Source organism: Sylvia atricapilla, chromosome 5 (genome assembly GCF_009819655.1).
Source record: "Sylvia atricapilla isolate bSylAtr1 chromosome 5, bSylAtr1.pri, whole genome shotgun sequence".
NCBI lineage: Eukaryota > Metazoa > Chordata > Aves > Passeriformes > Sylviidae > Sylvia > Sylvia atricapilla.
This window is the reverse complement of record NC_089144.1, coordinates 71,058,612-71,080,486: the sequence shown is the minus strand read 5'-3', so window position 1 is coordinate 71,080,486 and position 21,875 is coordinate 71,058,612. Positions and strand designations below refer to the sequence as shown.

General features: G+C 45.1%; 1 protein-coding gene across 1 annotated transcript in view; it reads right to left on the bottom strand.

The window, feature by feature from the left end:
- Positions 1–12,058, bottom strand: part of NINJ2 (ninjurin 2) — a 45,813-nt gene extending 33,755 nt beyond the window's left edge. The window contains exon 1 of the mRNA XM_066320114.1: positions 11,982–12,058. Within this exon, the coding sequence (XP_066176211.1) occupies positions 11,982–12,014 (33 nt within the window). The 5' untranslated portion in view covers positions 12,015–12,058. The remainder of the gene's footprint in view (positions 1–11,981) is intronic.
- Between the last annotated feature and the right edge of the window lie 9,817 nt (positions 12,059–21,875).

Sequence of the window (21,875 nt, the reverse complement as noted above, 5' to 3'; positions counted from 1 at the left end):
ATGAAATGATTGAGGAGTTAATCCCTGTAGTTTATCGACTCCTGATCACACCGTTCCCTCCTGGGTTTCTGCCTCCCCCGGCAGAGCTCACCCCTGTTGGAGCAGATCAGCTTTACTGTCAATATGTTGTGCTGTAGTCCTGGGGTTTTGTGGTGCCTTTCTGTGTGCTTACTACAGTCTTTTTTATTGTTTTTCCTTTAAAAAAAAAACCTAAACAAAACCCAACTAAAAGAAATGCTAATTTGCTTGTTTTTTTTCTTATTCATGACTTTGCATATTCTGTTAGGGCACCGTGGTACTCTGTTTGGTGCTGCTGCTAGCATGAGCAGAGAAAGTGGGCAAAAGAAATTTTTTGCACTTATCAACATGATTATTATGACCAGTGACTTTTAATATATATTTATCCCTTCCTGACAGGGCGATAAATATTTAGTGAAGTTGTTGTAATTTTTCCATTCCGTTTTTGACCCTGGCACCAAACAGTTTTATTTTCTTGAGCATTTTGAAGATCTTTTAGCTTGCAATCCATACTCTGCCCTCCCTCCATCATCTCAACAGCTCAGCTCCTGCAGCACTGGGGTACAGAATGTGAATTTCCCTCTGCTCACAGGTACCAACATGTTAGCATTGACTGTGTACATAAGGAGTGTGCCTTGGGCAAAAGGCAGACTGAGTGCTGCTCTGTAACAGATACAACAGTCTCACAATTTCAGGTCCCCAAAGGATCATCTACAGCCCAAGAGGAGTCACAGGGTCCTACCTGCCCTTCACAATGCACCAAAAGGAGAAGAGGGCCTTTAAAGCCCATAGATCTTTCCATCAAAAGATTTGGATCAGTAAATCACAGCCCTCTCTTAGCCTGTGTGTTTGGCTGGTCCTGACACAAACTTCCCACAAGTGTGGCTCCCATTTCTGCTGAATCAGCCTTACAATTACACCCACTGAGCAGATGATAACAGGAGAAAACTACTTTGTCAGTGTGCAGGGTACAAATGTATCACGGGATTGTATCATCTGTGCGGAATTGACTGATCCAGCTGGAGGAGTTACCCAGCCAGATTCTGTCCCTCAGTTCTTAAAGGTCAAGAGTAGGACTAGAGACGGCGTTTTCTGGTTAGGGATAGCCACTGGGAACAGCACCCAGCAGCCATATCTGCATCTCTATATACCCACAACGAGCTCCATAAACAGAGTTATCGATCCACTGACGTGCATCTTCAATGTACAGGGCTTGTGGCAAAGCTCAGGGCTACTTGCACTTGCATAACTCCGTTGAGGTTTGGTTGGCTGAACTTTACTTTTCACAAGTCATTTGATAATATGTAAAACAAAAAAATGGGAGGAACATAAAAATGGTATTAGGAAAACTAATAACAGACTGACCAGGCTCCTAGCTGAGAAACAAGTTCTCATCGGATAGGAAAACACAGGGAGGGGAACAAAGGAAGGAAAAAATTGCTTTTGGATCAGAATAAAGAGGAATGTGTTGTTACACAATTTCAGCCACAGAGTGATCTATCTTTTTATTTTTTACCCATTCTTTGCTGTTGGTGACAACAGGGGCACCTTTCCCTGCATCTGGCCAGGTGTCTGAGTCAGCTGCTCCCCCAGGAGAGACAATGTCCCTGTTTGTGCAGTGTGTGAGTGAAGCAAGAGGAAACACTCTGGGATGGCCCTGCTCCACCCTGGCCCTAAACACCTGAGTTCAGCGCCACGCTGGCCTGCAGCCAAGCCCTGAGCCTGTTCCCCTTCCCAGGGAGGGACCTGTAAGGGAACTGCCCTTTGCCATGGCCCAGAACACCCTAAGACTGACCCTGTTGGCTAACTCAGGGTGATGGCTGGGGGCTCGTGGCTGAGGGCAGTGCAGAAGGGTTTGGAAATCAGTCAGAGGGCTCCCCAACTCCACATCAAGAACCAAAATCCAATCTAATTAATAGCCACCGAGACCTGTTGCCATCTGCTTTTGAGTTGCTTGTCTGAGCCTCATCCTGAGTTCAAATCTCTACACAAGGACACAGATCTACAGAGTGCCTGTTTTCTCCTTTTATTTTTAATGGTCTCAGCAGAATAACTGGGCATTAGATCAGCTCAGGGATAAAAGACACCCCTTGCTGTACATGGTAGCTCAGACTAGGAGGAAGTGGGGTGCTCCGTCTTTTCTGGTTTCTGGGGACAGAGACCTCTGGGCCTCTGTCCTCTCTATCTGTTCCCCCCATTTGGCTTACTAGCATTCAGAGTCTGATTTTATGAAACACACCCCGCTGGAGCTCTCTTCTGGGGCTGTGCTCCTCTTTTTTTTTCCTTCTCCTTCATGATTTGCTCCCTATACTTATTTAGTGAGGTTTTGATATTTTTTTTGTTTTGGTGTGAGTTTTTTCTTGTTTTCCTTTTTTTTTTTTTTTTTCCTACTTCTGGGGTACTGAGGTTATTCCTTCCTCTGAATACATGTCAGCTTTTTTTATTTTGTTGGGCCCATGTCTCTTTAACCTGATATCTGTGTAGCTGCACCTGGATGTGAGTAGTTTTTTCCCTCAAACTCCATTGCACCCTGGCTCCTCATAGGAGAAGTAGGTTGGAGGGGCTTTTATTTTACCAGTGGACTTTGCCCATCCCTCTCTGGGTCTGAACAGGCCAGCATTATTTCACAAGTGCTAAATCCACTCACAACGGTTTTAAATGGTTGAGCTGCTGAGCCAGCTGAACAGCAAACACCAGAGGGGAAACCACATTTCGTGAGCGCTTCAGATTCCTTCAGACTGTACGTGGAGCCATTAAGAGCAAAGTAAAAGCCCTTTGACACAACTCCCTTTGGCAACTTTTTCACAACCACATGCCAAAAATGAGGGCTGGCTAAGAAATTGGTCCAGAGTCAGCTCCCAAGAATCCAGCACGTGAGGATGGAGTTCAAATCTGTTTTGGTTAAAAGAAAATAGCAGCACAGTATATTCTCTTGTAGCCTATCAAACTTTGCTGGACTTCTCCCTGATCAGTGTGGATGTCAGTCAAGGTATCACCATGAGCAAAAGATGAGAAAAACCCCAAGTGCCAATGTTTTGAGGTTTTTATCTGTTAACTGTTCACCTTATTTTTTAGAAATAAGTGAAGAAGAACCCAGATTGTGTATCTGTTGTCTTCTGATGATCATAGAATAATTAGACTGTCAGCTAACATAACCAGCTAAGAGATACTCAAGAATTCAAGCCAGTATCCCATTGCAGTAAGGTAGATGAAGGCCTGTACAAAGGAGCTGCTATTTCTGTCTCTGTCCAGACATATTCCTTAACCAAGTTCTTTCACAATGATCTGGGTTGACTTAGACGCTCAGTAAAGGAGGTTTCCTAGCCCAGACAGTCTTGATAGAGTGATTACTTTGAGCATTGCATTGAGGCAGCAACAATAATTGATGGTGGTCATGAGGAAGGATGAACCTCCCTGTTCCAGCTTCAGTCAGCAAAAACTCTGTGGCCACAGCCTGAAATCACACAGGGACATGCAGCAACATTTCATCCTGAATCAGCCAGAAGGAGGTGCAAAGTTCAAGTTGAAAAGTTGCATCAAGAACCTGTATGGTCATTCTGAGTCAGAATTTCTGTTTAACATATTTCAGCTTCTTTCACTTTGGCTTTGGGGTTTCGTCCTACACCAGTGTGGTTGAGTGACTCAAGTTCCAGCAAGAAAGAGGTGCAAACACAGCTGTGTGCCTGAACTTTTGAAAGTATGTCAAAATTTGTTTCCAATGGATGTTGAAGTTAACATTCAGCAGGGGAAGGAATTATGTGTGGTCTCTTATCAACAGCTTCAGTTAATGCTCTTCTTTACACCGTGTCAAGTAGCAGAGTGGTCTCTGGTGACTAAAAAAATCTTCAACAATTCCTTCAAGAATTGATGGAGATTAAGAATTTAACTGGTGAGAACAAAGATGAAACCAAAGAATACTGCTGCTCCATGGTAATTCACCCATCCAAAGATGCTCAGTCTTTCCTTCCTCCTCCTGTCACCTTCTACTGCTGTGCCCTTGGGTATGTCAGTGGTCATTTAACCATCTCTGCCTTGACTTATCACCTGTAAAATAGGCAGGAAAACACCTCTTGCTCCATGTGAAGATTGTGAAATTAAATTGATTGACAGTCATGGCTCTCTTGGAGGACCAGAGACAGAAGAACTTGGTCCTGACACAAGTCCTGGGAGAGTATTTCTGTGCTGCTATTTTCTGCAGAAATACTGCTTCAGTAAAACATAGGTTGCAGAAGAATAGTTGGCCACCTTTTAACTATTGTTAGGTTGGTAGGAGCAGCTGTTTTTCTCACATAATCAAAGTCTGTGGTGAATTTGGGCCTTCTTTTAAATCTCACAGAATTATGTAACTGCAAAAGAGAAAACTCCTGCAAATATGCATAAATATTAGGGAAAAAATAAAGAAAAAACCCAAGAGTGCATGAACAAGCCACAAACCAGAACATTATCTCATTTTCTTGTTCTCATTTCTCTAAACCTGCCAACAGGGTTCCCCCAGAATTTCCAGCACTCGCTGAACCTTGACCCAAGCAGCTTCATGAGAAATTTCTTCCCCAGGGGTTATTTTGGATAGAAAGTTCTAAGACCCTGTGTACAATGGTTTATACAGCTGTAATTACAGAGTCACATATCTGATTCATGTAACTTGACAAGGAATTATAGCTTGGCTAGTTCAAAGGAGCGTGTGAAGGTGTATGGTAACTGGTGATGTGGATTTTGCAGCCTCTGCGCTTGGGCCCTTCCATCACTGTGGTGTCCAGTTCAAATGTTGCTGTGTTTACATACCTGAGGCAGTCTAGATTACAGTAGTAGGGCTCATTTCTGGTATTGCCTTTCCTCAGAGACAGTTTTGTAAACGCTTGACTCGCAAGCCAGGCATAGGGAAACGGCAGTGAAAACGCCCGTTCGCCCTTTTGTACTTGGAGAAGCTCGCACTTCTGCGTGTGGTTGTTGTATGCCTGAAGCACTGCCCGTTTTTGGTTCTCAGAAGAGAAACATAGCAAAATAATAGAGATTTTACAGGAAGGGCTGAGAAATGGTGGCTTGGACTGGAGGCTTCCATGTCAGTGGAATGTGAGGGGAGATGCTGTACCTGTGAGTCAGCTGGGGGCAAACAGAGAGAGGCAGGCACGTGGATCAGCTCTCAGACACAGTCTGGGAAGAAGGTGAGAAGGGCAGCTGTCTGGCAAAAGATAGAAAAATCCAGCTCAGGTGTGTTTTAGCAGTTATTTCATGTTGCAGTCACCAAGATGTCTCAGTGGTTGACTGTGGGCCAGACGGGAGAGCTGCGTGGCCACCACCATAAGCAGGGTTATGGTTACTCACTAAAACCATGACACCCTGTACACTCGAACCTGCAGTGTGCAAGTGTGGGTGGATGTGTCCTGCTCTCCTTGCTTCAGCTGTACAAGCTTTATAAGGAAATTCTGCTCTTTTTAATAAACTTTTATAGCAGTCAAGCTCTAGGGTTCTCTTATCTCAGGGTATGTGACGGCACCCCCTGGCCCAGGCCATTCCCTCCCTCCCAATTTTCTCTTCAGAAATGTCTGGGCTTCATCAGATTGCTTTTACAGAGTCCATTTTTTGTCCCTCACCACTATTAACATTTTATTTGTGAGCCAAGCTCTGGCTGTGCTGTGGCCATCAGACATGTCCAGTGCAGTGTGGAGCCAGGCTCCCTCCCTCAGACATTGCTACTCTCCTTTGACTGCCCCTGAGAAGGTGAAGTGTGAAGGTCCACATCAACCACTGGCGTAGGGATGCTCCAAGGGTATATTTAACATCACTCATTTTCTTCAGATACCTTAAACCCCAGAGTCCAGTTACTCAAGATGAAAAATACGGTGTTTGGGAAGGGCCTAAGCAAACATTCTCTCCAAGTGGGAAAGCTGGCCATGTCCAGGCAGAGCGGGCAGGAGGAATGTAAAGGGAAGAGGGGAGATGCCACGTCAGACAATAGAACCAAGGACTAATTAGTTCTGATTGCAAGAAGTCTCCTTCTCAGCATGTTGTGGCCACGTTTGTCCTGCTCTAGGGGGAGTTGCTGGTTTCTGGGACCAGCACAGGTAAGGCTGTGCACACTTTCAGGTCCTGGCAGCTGGGGAAGAGAAGCAGAGGGTCGCTCTTGCTCTAAAGTATAATAACCTATTTCACACACGTCTTTTGACCGACTAGGGCCCAGCGAATCTGCCCAAGCCTGTAAAGGCTGTGCTCTCAGGGATCAGCCTGAAATCCTGCAGTCTGGGTGGCATCCACTAGTGAGAGCAATCACTGTTACTGTCAGGGCCTTCCCTGCTTCTCCTGCTGGCTACACCCAGACCTGAACCTGCAGATTACTGATCTGAAGTGAGGGGTAGCTGCCTCTGAAAGGAGGGATTCTGTTGTCTGTACACGCTTGCACGGCCACACAGCCCCAGTCACAGACAGGAGCCTCTGCAGGACAGCAAACCAGAACAGTACCCCGCCAAAAAAATGGTTAGTTTTCTTTGAATTTATCTCTCTGAACCAGCTTTGCCAGAGTCAAATGAATGCCATAGGTGATGGAGTGTAACCCTGGGAGTGGGATCCTGTTTGAAAGGCTGGAGTAACTGAGTTAGTTTAGGTAAAAACACAGTGAGATTAGCTCCTCAGATGCTTTGCGACTGGATTGCACACAGTGTGCAAGGATGTCACAGAAATGGGCTTTTCTGAAGCACTTTGATTTCTTTTTCAATGAAAGGCTCTTTTTCAATGCAGACTTTGAATATCCAAGCCCAGATTAGAGAGCCCAGATGATGCTAGGGAAGTCCACTGGAGCAGGTCATTGCTTTGGTGGCAATACGAGGTGCCACCATTCCAGGAAATGGCTGGAGGAGAGGAGAGATCCTGAAGCACTAGAGAGAACAAACTGGCTGCTGCTGGAGAAGCAGGCAAATACATGCCCATGCCAGGAACTTGTAAGCACATCACAGCCTTGAGGCACAATTTAAAGCCACAAAATACCAAAAAACTGAAAGTCTAGCACAGCTGTGCACATTCTCCTTGCATGCCCTTATCAGATCTAGACTGAAAGTGGGATGTGAGAGATGGGATTTACTGTGTTAGGGGGACTTCCCAATTGTTTCATGGGCATTTCAGAGAAGTCCACACTGTTAGACCTGTAGCTAACTCTATTTATCTGCCTTTCTAAAGTGTGCCTGCTGTAGATCTGGTCCGAAACTGAGCACTGGAAGTAAACTATGCAATTACTTGTAATATTTTTTTTTTCTTTGCAAGTTACTTGTAAACCTGTCTCTATTTCCACAGATGTATTTTCCATTCAAGGTATTCATGAAGCAACTCCTGCCAAAAAATTTCAGTGTAGGATCTGTTTTCCAGAATGATTATTTTAACTGTTTACTCTTTTTACTTTTGAAGTATGAAGGATTCCCTAAATGGTGAGGTATTAGTTCTGCTTCTCATCCCAGAAGATTGTAATTTTTTTTTTAATCCAAAGAATAAGAAACTATAAAAAAGAAAGACACAACATACAGTATATGACCTCTTTTGCAGTATGAACACGGATGACATTTCATTCCTCAAACACCCATTTGTCCAGAACATAACACCCCTGGAAGAAAACTTAAAAATGTAAATCTAATAAAACTATGGAGCCATTTAGTATCATCCCCAATCCTTGCTCTGCAATATCCATCTGGGGCTCTACCAGACCTAGCTGTGGCAATGTGTGCGAGTTTCAGCTGTCCACAGGGTTGTTCCTGCTGCTGTGCTGAGAGAGGTGGAATGATGTTGTCTCAGTCACTCCCATTCAAAGTCTGGGACATTGGCTTCAATCACCAATAAAAGAGCGTTGTGTTGAGATACCAAATCCTGGGTTGCAGCAGCTGAGGTACACAGCTTAAGAGATTTAATGGGCTTTTTGCTGCTGAAAAGAAGTGTGCTGTATGCTCCCTCCTCCCTTCTCCCCGCTGGAGATTTCTGTGGAAGGGTTGGAGGTGAGAGTCTGGGGTGACAATAGCATAAAGAAGTACAGACAAATCAGCCAGAATGTTTCTATCAAAGCCATACTTCTAATTTATAAACCTGTGTTTCCTGAAGTAAAAGGATATTGGTTATGGGACCTTGTTGGATTGTTCTGTTCCCATCCAAATGTATTTTTTAGATCCCAGCTATCTCAGTATGTAATCTGCTATACCTCACCAGGATACTGCTCTCTGCCTGGTTTCTTGTCAGTGGGAGGTGTTTAATAGAGGAAGGTGCAAGTTTCCATTGGCAACCACAAATAGAGACATCTGGGGGGAAAATGCATCGTTCAGATTAAATAATATCAAAGTTATAGCTTTTGATTGGTAAATTAATATTTTTAATTAAAATATTTTTGTTCCAGTTTTATTTATTTTCTTAGCATTTGACTGGCTGGCATAAATCAGGTAAGGCTGCAGAGCCTTGTGCCTTTTTGCTCTTTCATCACCATTTCCTTTTTGAATCTCTCTCTGCACCGTTTGAGGTTTTGTTGGGCTTCCTAGAAGTCAGAATGGGAAATTGCACTCCTTAGAAACACACAGAACAAGAAAGTTTTTGTAAGGGACAAAGTGGATTAGTGGGAGACTCTTCTCACTGTTAAAAAGCAGTCCTAGGTGCCACTTATGCAGCATTGGTGTCTAACTTCTCTGATCCAAGCTGCCACCGGTAGTCTGGCCAGCAATTGTGCCACCGACTGTAGGGAACTGAAAAGCGTATTTATTTTTATCCTGCTGTTGGCTTATGGAATTTGAAGGTACCTTTTTTTAGCTTGCGTAACTGTAAATATTGTTGCTGGACCTCACCACCTCTCAATTCTTTCAATTTCTTTGCTCGCCCCGATATTTGACCTTCTAACCTGCCCCAGGAGATGGCAAATTCCACAGGCTGATGACATGCTGGAGAGGGAGTCCTGTTACAGGCACTTTCAGTTTTGCTGAGTGAGCTCCTGTACATGCTTCAGAATAAGCAAAAATCCTTGGGGACTGATCAGTTCTCCGTAGAGCCTTCTTAAATCTTGATTGCCCTTTCTTTCTGTCTCCTACATGAGGACAAAGGTCCATTGTTTTCATTTTAGTTACCTGCCTAGCCTGTCCATGTAAATGTTGTGTAAAAAATGCTAGGAGGTACGGTGCAACTGCTTCAGACACAGGGCCCTGGGTCTGTAAATTAAAAATCCTCTTTCTGAATTGTATCATAGTTAACTTTCACGGCTGTTCCTGCTGCTCCATCCAGGAGCTCTTTGGGGAGGAGTGAGTCACGCGTTACAGCAGTGCAGAGCGAATTCCCCGAGATCTTTGTAAACCCACCGCTGGACACTTCCGAGGAGATACCTGCTCTGCATTCACTGCTCAGAGCAGGGACTCAAAATAGGCCTTTAAATGTACTTTCCACTGAAAAGCTTTTTTTTTTTTTTTTTTTTCTCTGCCACTGACCACTCCTCTCCTTACCTCACACTTGTCAAGTCACATCATTTACAGGACTCTCTGCTTGTCTCAGCTACTGTCGTGAGTCCTGGTCCAAGATTCTGCCAACTACACCAATTTGTCATGAACAAATGATTTTAGATTTAGATCACTTCAGGAATCATCATCAAAGATATTTGTGAAAGTGATTTTAATATGATGTCGTAAAAATGTGGCTTAAAATATTTGACAGCAAGCTTCACTCTGTTATTACACAGCACAGTCATTTGATTCGAAACTACCAAGGCACAAGTAAAAGTTACCAAGAAAAAACATCAAAGTTACCAAGACAAAATCAAAGTTGCCAGTGCACAAATCAAAGTTACCATACTACAGGGTTATGTGCAGTATCAATCACTTAGGGAAGGTCTGCTGCTGGTAAAAGGTCTCTGCTTTGAGAAGCAATCTTAAGGGTGGTCACAGTGCAGGGGGAAATCACTGCCGTGCAGTCAGGCTGCTCAGCCAGGAGAGCCCAAAGAAGGCTCATTCTGGCCTTTATTTATAGAATAAAGTGGTTGGCTTGCAGTCAAACTACATGTGATAGTAAAGGTATGCATGCGACTCCTTGTACCCTTCTTTGTTCCTTGATAAATGAGTCTTGAAAAAGACACTCGCTATTCATGTGTTAATCGCATGATTGGTGTTCCAAGCTCATGCCTCTGTGCTCACCGGGTCAACTCTGCTCCTTTGTGGGTTTTCAACAAGAAAGCAGATTGAAGCCAGAGGAATTCTTGGTCCATTTGCAGCTTATGTTTTTACATCCTTCAGAGTCTGAACGAAACGACATTCGTTTGGTTGAAGGGGTTTTATCCATTACATCAGTGGGTAACCCTCCCTCTCCTAGCACGGTGTATTTCCTGATCACAAGCATTCACCTGTGCGTTGTGCTGCCTGCTGGCTTCCCCCGTGGTGTCACAAAGGAAACCTTAGCAGCGCAGTTATTCTTGGGGCAGTCTCTGGAGCGGTACACGCTCTACACCTCCCTGCTCCAGAAACAGGACGTTCTTCTCAGTCCTGCAACTCAAGGAACCTTTGGCCTTCTGGGCTTACTTATTTGAGTACTGCAAAGGCCAAAGATGCTGGTGATCGCTTTTGACTCTTCACTTAACTTCAAGAGAAAACTCTAAACCCCAGATTTTTCAGTAGTTTATGAGATTTTTAGTCAGTGAAGGTGGTCTTTCTCATCTGTTACACCTGGACTTTAAATTCATGATAGCTCTGAAACTTTCCATTGAGTGGAGCGATTTAATATGCAGGGAGTTAATTTGACCTTTTTATTTAGCATAGTTTTCTTGTCCTCTCTTTACCATCAGTTCCTGGCTTAATGATGTCTATGTTTTTCCCCTTTGTGTCTAGTTCTAGGAAAGACTAACGTTTATCTCTCCCAGTCCTTACAAAGTTCATTTTCAGTAACTGTCATAGTTACCTGTGCATCTTCCTCACTGATTTTGTCTCTTATTGAGCATAGCTACTCCCAGGTCTTCCAAAGCTGCTCCGCACTTTGTATCTCGCCGGAGATACATTCTGCAGGTTTGGGGAGCCTCAGCTCTTCTTTCGAGTTAAGAAACATTATCCTGAATATTTCCAAGGGCACAAATCTTATCGTTTTAATTTCTTTGACATGGGCCAAAGAAACAAAATTTGTGACCTCAGACAGACTTCCCCACTGCCAAGTCTAAAGATGATTAAGAACCTTTCAGAAGAAAAATCGGCTGCAAAATTTGGACCCTGATGCCATCTAGTCAGGGCTGGAAGCTGTGCCCTAGGCAATGCTTCGTATTCTTCCCTTCTCCACAGTTTTTTGAAGTGCAGATCTGGACTTGAGCTTCTGAGTTTTGATGGGTGTTTGTGATCTGGGCTTTGATTTCATTTCATTTCTAAGAGTGTCTTTTTCCCAAACCCTTGGGTAGTTGCCCTTTCCGAGAACGCACGCCGTGCACGAGAAACACCCTTCTTAAAAAACACAAATTCTCCGAATAGCAGCACGGAGAACTGAAAGAGCTTCACCAAGAAGTTTTGTTTCTCTATAAACCCTGCATAGGAAACCTTGGCCTCTCTGCTCCCTCAGTATTTGCTGTATTTATTTCTTTTTCTCCTCTCCTCGTTTTTTCCTTTTCTGCCAGACAGAGAAAGGCTTTGTGAGATGAGGGACAGATCAGACTGATGCAGAGCGTAGAGTGTGTGCTGCCTCCTTCTGAGGGCTGAAGGCTAATCTCTTCCTCTGCTGCCCCTCCTTCACCAAAAAAGCATCTTTTTTTTTAGTAATATCCCTCTCCTTACTCTTATTTTTTTTTGAAAAAAGCTCATAACCGCTCTTGGCAGAACACAGCAGACATCGTGCCGCTGGTTTTTCTTCAAAGCCGAGCAGAGGGAAAACGCAGAACTGATTTTTCGAAGGGAGCTGCCAAAGCCTAGGAGCAAACGACAGAAGCGGTTCCCCCCGCGGCGGGGCTGTCCCCTCCCGCTGTCCCCTGCCGTGGGCATTTCCCCGGGCGGACTCACGTGGGGGCTGGCGCTGTCCCTTCCCGAGGCCATCCTTGTGCCGGCGGCTGTGTCCGGGGCAGGCGGAGCGGAGCGAGCCGTGCCGGGCCGGAACAGAGCCGCTATTCATTCCCGTGTGCACCGCCCTGGGAAGCGGCCCGGGAGCCTTTCGGGACACTGGTGTGTCCGTGTCCCCGCCGGCCCGCGGATGGAGCTCACCCGGCCAGGGATGCGCCCGTGGGGCCGCCGTGCCGAGGGGCTCCTGGCATTCCGGCCACGGGCAGCCCGACCTCTTCCCTCCCTGCCCAGCGCACCGCGGATGGGGCGATGGAAAACAGAGCGGACGGATGAAGAAATGAGGTCCCCAAAGCTGTGCCTGCTAGCTGCTGCTGCTGCTGCTGCAAAGATAGCGTTACGTCTCAGAGAAAACTGGCGCTTTACTCTTTTTACAGTCCCTTCTCATTTTGCTCCCCAGCCAAAATGCCCTTCCTTTCCCCTCCCCAACACTTTTTTTTTCTTTTTGGTTGAATTTGATATGTCTGGTATTAGCTGAAATGAAAGCTTGCTTTTCTCTGAAGTTAAAAACAACTATGAATGACACTGGAATGGAAATGTTTGCAGCTGGAATCAACTCACAGCGTAGAAAAACATGTTGTTATTATTATTAGGTGGGTTCCTCAGGCAGAAATATCAGCAATAATTCTCCAGATTTTAGAGAAAGTGCTACTGTGTGCTACTTGCTAATCAGGTAGGCTTGACTGGCTTTTGAAGGAGAATGTCTGTAGTTACAGTAGCATAGAAAATTTATGGTGAGGAATATATTCTGTTTAAACAGTTAAGCCAAATGCATGTTCTAGTACTCCAGCCTGCCTAAAAGTGCTGACAAGTCTGTCAGTAGATGATCCTGTTGCATTGATGCTTCCCAGCAAAAGGCCTCATTTTGCAGTGAAAATACTAGTGCTTAGTACTGCAAGTTCACTTCAAAGCGCTGATGAATTTAACCTCTCTGTACTCTTCTTCAACAGCCTTTTTTTTTTTTTTTTTTTTTTTTTTTTTTTTTTTTTTTTTTTTGTAGCATAAGGATGTATGAGCTGAAGCAGTGTTTAGGGCCTGGGCTAGCGTTATACATGAAAACAGGGCTAGGGTACAGCTCCTTTCATCCTTAGAATGTGCCCTAAAGCTGAAAGCCCATCAGGAACCATGAGGCTGATTCTACAATCAAAAGCCACCACCAAGGTTCCTACTTTTGAATGAAAATTGAGGTCCTTGCTTCTTATCACTGAAGTGATTGTTTGAATTCTGCAGGGAAGTGGAGGTGAGGGAAAAGGCAATTCATTGCTGCTCTCCAGCTCCTGTTGGCTTTTGCCTTGTTTTCCCCATCATATAAAGAGCATTTAACCTCAAATGCAGCCCTCTGCTGCTGTTGCTGACTTGCTGGCCTGCTAGGAGCCTATGTGTTAACTAAAATTCTCTGTGAGTATACTACTGCACAGATGCTAATATAGATCATTACCTGCTTTCATTTACTTTTTTTTACTAGAGTCTATAAAAAGATGTCATGGTTGGTCAAATTATAAATATATGTTGCTTATTAACATATAATTTAACCTGGGTAGGTGCCAACAGTATTTATTAAGGCACTCCTGGGAGTTAAAAGGACTTCATCTTGTACAGCACCTTTGTGAACAGGCAAACAGCCCATGAAAGCTGGCCAAAGTTTTTTGAGTTTCTATATGGGACAGAAGCATAAAACCAACTACAAGGGCCAGACAGGAATGAAGTATCTATGATTTCATTTAGTAGATAAACAAATATTACCAGCGCACAGATTTCAGGCAGGACTGCATGATATACAGCAATGTGTCATTTTAAAGCTATTTTTTCTGAATATATCTAAACGTCATGCTAGGAGATTTTTATTTTAACACTCTCCAGAGAGGTATTGCAAAGAGTACTAATCTTGTACTCTGCCCTCAGAGTAACTACAGACATCAGTCAAAACTCATGGCGACCCCTGTGTCCCTGCAAGTCCTTCAATCAGACCAGGTCCTCCCTGCCCTCCCCCAGGACAACATGGGAGAGGCTTTCTGCAGAGCATGTTAGTGCTAATGGCTGCACCAGCCTCCCTGGAAGTGTCAGGGACCAGACATATTAAAATGGGAAAACCCCACCTAGTAAAATTGCTCTTGGATGCGAGGAGACAGATAGAGATGGTGCTGAGGGCAATCTTGCCCTTGATTTATCTTAGCTGTGTTAATTAGCCCAGAGTGGAACAGCCTTGTCCTCACAGCTGTGGGTGTGATAAAGAGCGAGTCAGCAGGTAGGGAGTTGTGTGAGGGACAGACAGGATGAGGTGGCTGTGCTGGGAACACGAAGGAGCAAGCTGGAACTGCAGAAGGAAGAGAGAAAGAGCCAGCGCTGTGTGGAGCTGCCCACAGGAGGTTACACAGAAAAGGTATGAGAGACTTCTAGATATCAAGATGCTGATGCTTGAAGCCTTCTGAGGTTTTATTGGAGCACTCTGAGCGTCGTGGCTGTCTCGACAACCACACTTGGAAATGGTTTGTCTGTGTCATTAATAGCAAAGCTCAGAGCCAAAAAATGTGAGAAGAGAGGGGAGTGGGTTTATTTTAGAGTAGGTTATAATAGCTGCCCAAGAAAGGAGTGCCTCAATGAACGCTGTTATTTAGATATACTTGTTTCTAAATGTGATTACAAAGAACCACATTTTCCAAAATATCTTTCCAGTAACTGTTAATTATGATGCAAGAATGCACCGCTTTAATGCCAGAGGCTCAGGCACAGAAAATGCAGGCCGGCTTCTGGAAGGGATTGTGTGACAGGAGTAGCAGCACTCAGCAGCTTTAGCCTAAGCAGCCCCTGAACTCCCTTCTTCTGCATCACATAAGTGGGACGCCTTGGGAAAACCTGGCCCTTCTAATGGCTGCTGATTCATTGGAGAGGCTCTCTGGTACAGCATGCCCGAGACGGACGGGGGAAGAGCAGCGCTCCTTGAAAGGAGGGTGGGGAGTATGTGGGGCATGATGGAAAACAAGCCTGAGTCTCCTGGTGAGAGCAGAGGGGAGGCTCTGGGACCAGCCCCATTCACTTGGGAGCAGCACGCATGGCAGGCTGGCTTATTCCCGCCCCCATCCTCTTCCTTCCCTTATGCCAGCCCAAGTGCTTGTGCAGCCACCCAAGAAACCAGACAGAACTTCTTCCAGCTGGAAGGAAAAATAAAGTTGCAGGCTATTTTTTTGGCTCCCTGACCCGGTTCGGCGCGTAAGTGCGCAAACACTTCCACTGGCAGCAGGGAAGGCGCCCGGTGGAAAATGGAAAAAGCAGCTGGGAGTGGAGGAGGGTGGGGAAGGCTGGATGTGTAACTGCACACTGCAGGGCTGGGGCTGGCCTCTGACAGGCAGCACGGCAAGAGGAGCTGGAATCTGTGGGCTTCGGCTCCATCCAGGAGAGACAGCTGACAGCAGAAAGCGGCCATGCTCATGATGGGTGAGCTCTTCACAGAAACTGCTCTCCCCTCCACCCTCAGACCTGTTGCAGCCTTCAGAGAGTATCTGAGATGGCAACAGGTTCAGTGGGACAACTGCACTTCTACCGGGGTGACTTCTGAACTCTTCCTGGGCCCTCACCTCGTATTACAGAAGTGGGTTTGGTTCGGTTTTGGGACACTCTTTCTCCACCCTGTAATTTTGGGTGACCTCTGCTCTATCTCAAGAGACAAGAGCACTGCTGATCCACTGTAGGTGCATTCACCTGACTTCCTGGGAAGATAAGAGTACAGACTGACCTGTTTAGCCTTACAGAGTGAAAACCAAGAGGGATCCTGATGCCAGCTACTGAACTGGAAAACTCCAGAGGGATGGAAATGCAGCAATAGCGCAGGAACTAATTAATAAACCGGCCAAGAAAAAATGCTGGGTTAGAAAGTAGAGGGAGGTTCTTGGCTGCCTAACTGCTGATGTTCTGGAGGAGCTAGCCAGTGAGAGTAGCAAGGACAAGCAGGTGAACCAGGCTGGGGATGGAGTTTATGGGTTTGCCACAGGGATTAGGTGCTACAGGCGCCTGTGACAGCCGGGGACTGCCCTGCTCACCATTCTTGTCCCAGGTCCTATTTTCTGTCTTTCACTGGTGGAAGAGCAAAGCTCAGCAAAACCGTAGTGCATGCTACTGCAGCAGTGAAGGCAAGTGACTAGGTAAGCAAAGGCCCATTTTCTGTGGTTTCTTTAGGAACATTAGTTCTTTTAATTACTGGTAGGATTAGAGCTCCTGGTTGGCCAGACTGGCTTCACCTGCAATAGGAGAGGGCTGCAGAGAGCAGCCTAGTGTTTAGAAGAGTGATACTCTCCAGGAAGGCTCTGGAAGGAACACACTTGTGCAAGCAGTACTTCTAGAATTCACCCAGAGGGTGGTAAACAAACACATACTTCTCCAGTGAATTGTTAGATTTTATGAAAGCAAGGCTAGAAAGGATATTAAAGGGTGACCCATTCCTTCTCCAGCTCCAGGAGCACAGCAGGTATGGGGTATCCGCCCCATTAACACAGATGCTGATCCAGCCTGCTTTGAAAGTGCTCCAGATATGTTGATTTCCAAGGCAACCTATCCCAGTGCTTCAACAACCCCATTCTAACAGTTATAAGCGGTTTTGCTGATACTTAATTAAAAAAAAAGTCCCTGCTGCAATTTTAGCCTGTTATTCTTATCCTCTCCACGTGGGAGAGAAGAGATTATTTCCTTCCTCTTTGCTACAGTTGTTTACATTTTTGAGGACTGTTATCATGTCTCTGTTCAGTCTTCTCTGTATTAAAGAAAACAAAAATTCTTTTGCCATCTCCTCATAGGTTATATTTCACAGGTCTCTGAGTGCTGTTGTTGCTATCTGAACTCTTTCCTGTTAAATTATCAGAGAGTTTGGGGCTGTTGGGGGTCTGCATTAACACAGGTGAAAATGCTCGTAGGGATGCAAGTGGGAGAAATAACAGAGGAGTAATCTTCTGTGCATTTAGATTGATAACGGGATTACAGTCTCTGGGGCAGAGACTGTAATTTTTGTGGGGTCTGACTGGGTAGTAGTTTTCTATTTGCCCTTGAGAAAAATAAATCACTATTTTCCTCCAGAAGGCCAGGACAGATTCTAGACAGGAAAAATTCTTTTAACACTCCTCAACTTCTTAAAATGTTGTGGTAAACCACAGTAATAGTGAGAATAAAGGTGAATCAGGTTGTAAGGAGTCCAAGGTCACCTCCTGAAGCTCATGTAACTGACTATTGATGATTCCCAGAAACCTTAGCAGCCCAGCCTTGCTTTGTCTGACAAAAGAAGGATTTGTCCCATTTGGAGAATAGTTTCTTGAGTCTCGGTGTTCTTTCCTGGTTGCTAGACTATTAGATTGTTCCTCCCTTAGTCAAAAATTTGCACTTGAAATGTAGGTTAAGAATATTAATTAACCCTGGCAGAAGATATCACTCCAGAAACAGGGAGTTCAGTTTGACTACAGCCTGACTGGCAGTTTCTGGAGCTCTTGGAGAGTTTGAGTGGACAAATAACTCCCATGTCAACCCTTATCTTCAACAGGGGAAGGTGTGAGAGGTTAGAAAAGGGTTATGTGCATTCCAGCACACACCCCTTCTCTTCAGCAGCTCAGCCGCAGCCTACAGAAATTACAGGTTGCTTCATGCTCTCTTTTTGTCTCCTTAGCTTGAGACAGACTGATACTTGAGACTTTTTCAACACCAGTGGGTCAGGAGGCACACACGTGTGCCCCCCTGCACGCAGCCCCCGGTTCATCATCGCTAATGTTGCATGATCTTCTAGTGAGCAGATTTTGTTCTGTGCTCTCAGTGATAACCAAAACATTTTCCATTTTGCTCCTAAACCTCCGACTTGCTGACACCTAAACTTCCCTGTGGGTATTTCTACTGACCTCGGTGCTCACGGCCTTGGTCCGTATCGGAGTTTGGCCTCGGCAGTGTTTCCCAGCTTGCTGTGCCTAGCGGCTCTGAAAGCCGTTTCCCAGGGTAAATCCTGGAAAACTCATCGAATTAAGGGTCCCTCTTACAAGCTCCTTTCGCTTTTCTTCTGAAAGTCTCCGAATCTCGGCAAAATAAGGCTCTTCCTCTCTTCCCTCTTTTTGCTTGGACAAAGCCTTCCCTGCCCCGGAGGCAGATCTTCCCAGAGCGCATTTCACGTGCTGTGAACAAACACTGCCTGCTCCCTGTGTGGCGTTTCACCTGGGTGACACTTGACCCAGCACCGAGAGTCTGAAGCTGGAACAGAGCCGGGGTGTTCACACAGACTGATTCCTAATATTCAGATCACTCGGATGTGCTTCAGCTGGGGGGGAAAACACTTTGAAAGCGGGGAAAGAATAAATCCTCTCCAACTCCCAGATTCCTTCTCTTGCACGTTCCTCCTCCCAGTGTTCACCCACAGACAGGGAGACCCGACCCGGCAGTAAGCCGAGGGGTAAATCTGGAAATGGTGTGTTTGTGGCGGTCCCTTCTGCCGCCTTTCTTCATTCCCATCCCGATGCCACACGTGAAATGTAAAAGAAACGCTCAGTCTTGCTTCCTCTCTCCCTTCCCCCTTCTCCGCCCTCCTGCCAAAGTTTCCAAATAAACCTTGAAAGCCTCTATCGGTTGTAAAACGTCTTATCAATGAAAGACACTGGAGTCAGTAATTTGAAACCTTTGCCTCAAGATCCGCGAGTTTCTTTCTGAACTTCAGTCCGTAAGGTCAGGCATTCTCGCCGCTGTTTGGCTCCGTGTTCCCTGAATGCAAAGTCAAACAAGAGGCAACCCTGAGTAGGTTATTCCTCTGTTTACAAAGCAAGCGGCTCGCCGGCTCCTGGCAAAGCAGGGTTTAAAAGGGCGTCCTCACCTAAAGGGACAGGGAGAGATTTTGTACAGCATCACTCGCTGGGGAGCTGCTGCCTTGTCCCCGCGGTATTGGTGAGCTGCAGAAAATTGCAGTGGCTGCTGAAACTGAAAACGTCATTTGCAAAGAAGTGTTTTAAAAGAAAACCATGTAGGGTAAATAATGCCGGTGCCTCCTACAAAGCCCCCTTAAACCCACGGAAAATCCCCCTGACTGCAGTCAGCTTTACAGCAGCCCTGAAGGGAGACGGGGAGATTCCATCAGTGTTTGAAAGAGGAGGGAAGTTATTTAACTAAGGTAAAAATACAAGTGCACTGGAATGGAATAAAGCCAGCAGCACCTGACAGTGACAAATGAAAAATGTTTTGGCATCACGTTTCTAGGAAGGGGAAGGACCCATGTTTTCACAGTGGTTCTAATTTGATGTGATTTAGCTCTGGGAAGTGTACAGCAACCAGGCAAAATAATCGGTGGAAGGTGGGATTAGAAAATTCAAGGCACTTATTGGATTTGTGTCTTGAATGTACTTTTGGGTTTTTCCTGTGGGGCTCCAAGGGCAAACAGAATTTTTCAGGCTCAGAAGTGGTATCTGTACAGACATTTATGCATGCGTTTTTCCTCCCTGCTAGGATCTCCCTACAACAAATGGGGACTGAGAGCATTTAAAGTCTGGTGTCTTCAAACAATTTTGTCAACAAGCAGCTGGGAGCTGTTTACGTTTTAAAGACAGCCTGTTTAGTTAAATTGCCAAGTGTTACAAGTGTTGTGGTTATGGCAGTGCCTCAGGTCAGGATCAGAAATACGAAGTGCAATAATGTATATTATTCAGAAGGTTGTGTTACTGAAGACAACCCACCCTGCAGGCAGTGGAAAGACTTTTTCTGTCTTTCAAGGGCTTAAGAGCAAACATATACTGATCCAGTAACTATGCGCAAAAATATATATTTATTTTGGGTCAAACTCCATTTTTTTTTTTTTGTGCTGCAAATTGCAAATCAAATACTTGTGCTTAATCTGGCTGGACAGGTATTAATCTGGCTGGACAGGTATTTTACATATACTTGGTGCAGACACAGGAGCTACTAAAGCCTTTCTGCTGTACTTGGTCACTTCCTCAGCATTTCAGATATTTGTGAGAAGCTCTTTTAAAGATATTTTACAGCAAATTTTCCCAGTGGAATGGAAGAATTTCAGGCCTGACAGTGAAAATCACTGGTCTGTACAGTTTCGATCCTGAATCAGACACAAGTATTTCACTGGGGTGGTTCCAAAGGCTTTGCTGGAATCCCTCTGATTTACACCCATATGAGATCAGCATTAGGCCCCAGTGTTTTCATTTTTCATTTGTTATTCTTGGCCTTAATGTCCTTTTACCACTGTTGAATACAATGTTCCTAAAACAGCAGATGTGCTTGTGAGATGAGGGAATGTGGCAAAAAAAGTAGATTGCAGCGATTCACTAAACAACACACCATCTTCTTTTGCCCTGTAGTCTGAATTCTGGGCTTTTACACCAGTATAACTGCATTTATTTCTACAGGACTGTTTCTGATTACCATTGGGAAATGAAGTTGTAAATCCTTCCTGGCCTAAGTACTTAACAGGATCATTGCATTTTGGTCCGTATTAGCTTGTACAATGACTGATGCTTAGCATTATTTTGTAAAAATTCTGGATTTCCAATCACTCTCATAATATTTCAATCACTGTATTACTGGCTGGTTTCAAAGTATTATGGGCTTTAGTGCTCTTTCACTACTTGCTTAGTGCTCGTGTGACGTGCTTGGAGATCTTAAGTAATATAGCTATTGCACACAGTTCAGTTACCAGTTATCACATAATTTATGCCAGATAAAACTGGTGGGAGATCCAAATCTGGCCCAGTATCCAGATTCCTTTGATGTGGTAGGAAGAACAGGTTCAAATCTGCAGCGTGCTGGCCACTCCAATCTTAGACAGCAAAGCATTAACCGAAGTGCTGAGCTTTAGCTGCATGAGTAATGTGACCAAGCAACCCATCTGCTCCCCCGCCTGCACAGCCCAGCCCCGGGAGCACAGGGAAGCTGGGGCTGCCTGGGATCATCACCTGCATCATTCTGTGCTTCAGTATGAGACTTGGCTGCTACAGCCAGCTACTCACAAAGTCTCCTGCCTCAAAGCTCTGAGGCATCCTCACTGATTATGGAAGTTACAGGGAACGGTTTCCTCATGCAGGCAGCAACAGTAAATTTTGTACTTTAGTGTTTTGTTCTCAGTTATGCTGCAGTATGTTTTGAGCAGGGCACTTGATGGCAGAAATTCACCTCAGATTAATGCTGGTACAAAAGATGCCAGCATCTTCTCCAGGGAGTCTCCTTCTGTTGCACCCACCAAATCACACTGAAATCCAGCAATGGGAGTTAGATCAAACCTTTCCCCGTGCGTGCATGAATAAAAGTGTTGGTGTGTCTAAGTATGTCCATCCTAGCTGAGCCTTGGGCTGCCAAGAGAGAAGAGAGGAGGAAAACGGGCTGTGCTTGATACCAGCCTTGATTGCCAGGGGTCTATAATTGACTCATCCTCTGGCAGAAAGCAGAGCCTTTGTGGTAGACACCAACTGGTGGGATTACATCTCTACAGTCATCCCTTATGTCTGTTTCTCTGGGCATAAGTTCTTCTTACAAGGTACTCAAAATGCAGACAGAGTCCGTCCTTTTTCTCCTAAAAAATATCAGAAAATAGTGTCGGCAGCATCTCCCCTTGAGCCAATCTCCAACATGTTCTTTGGCGGGAAGTGTTTTATATGGTGGTTCTTTAAGCTCAGAAGTAAAACCCGGGATTTAACTGATTGTGTCAGTTAAAATTCTGCATCACTTTCTTTGTAAATCTCTTTGTTTCTCTCTGTCCAAAACTCCCTCCTAGTTTTATTAAGAACATGATATCCAGTACTTTATGCTTAGATCCCTTGTGTAATTCTTGCTCTCTCTGCCTAAAACACTGTGTCTCATCCCAGGGGTGGCTGAATTGCAATGATGAGCAAA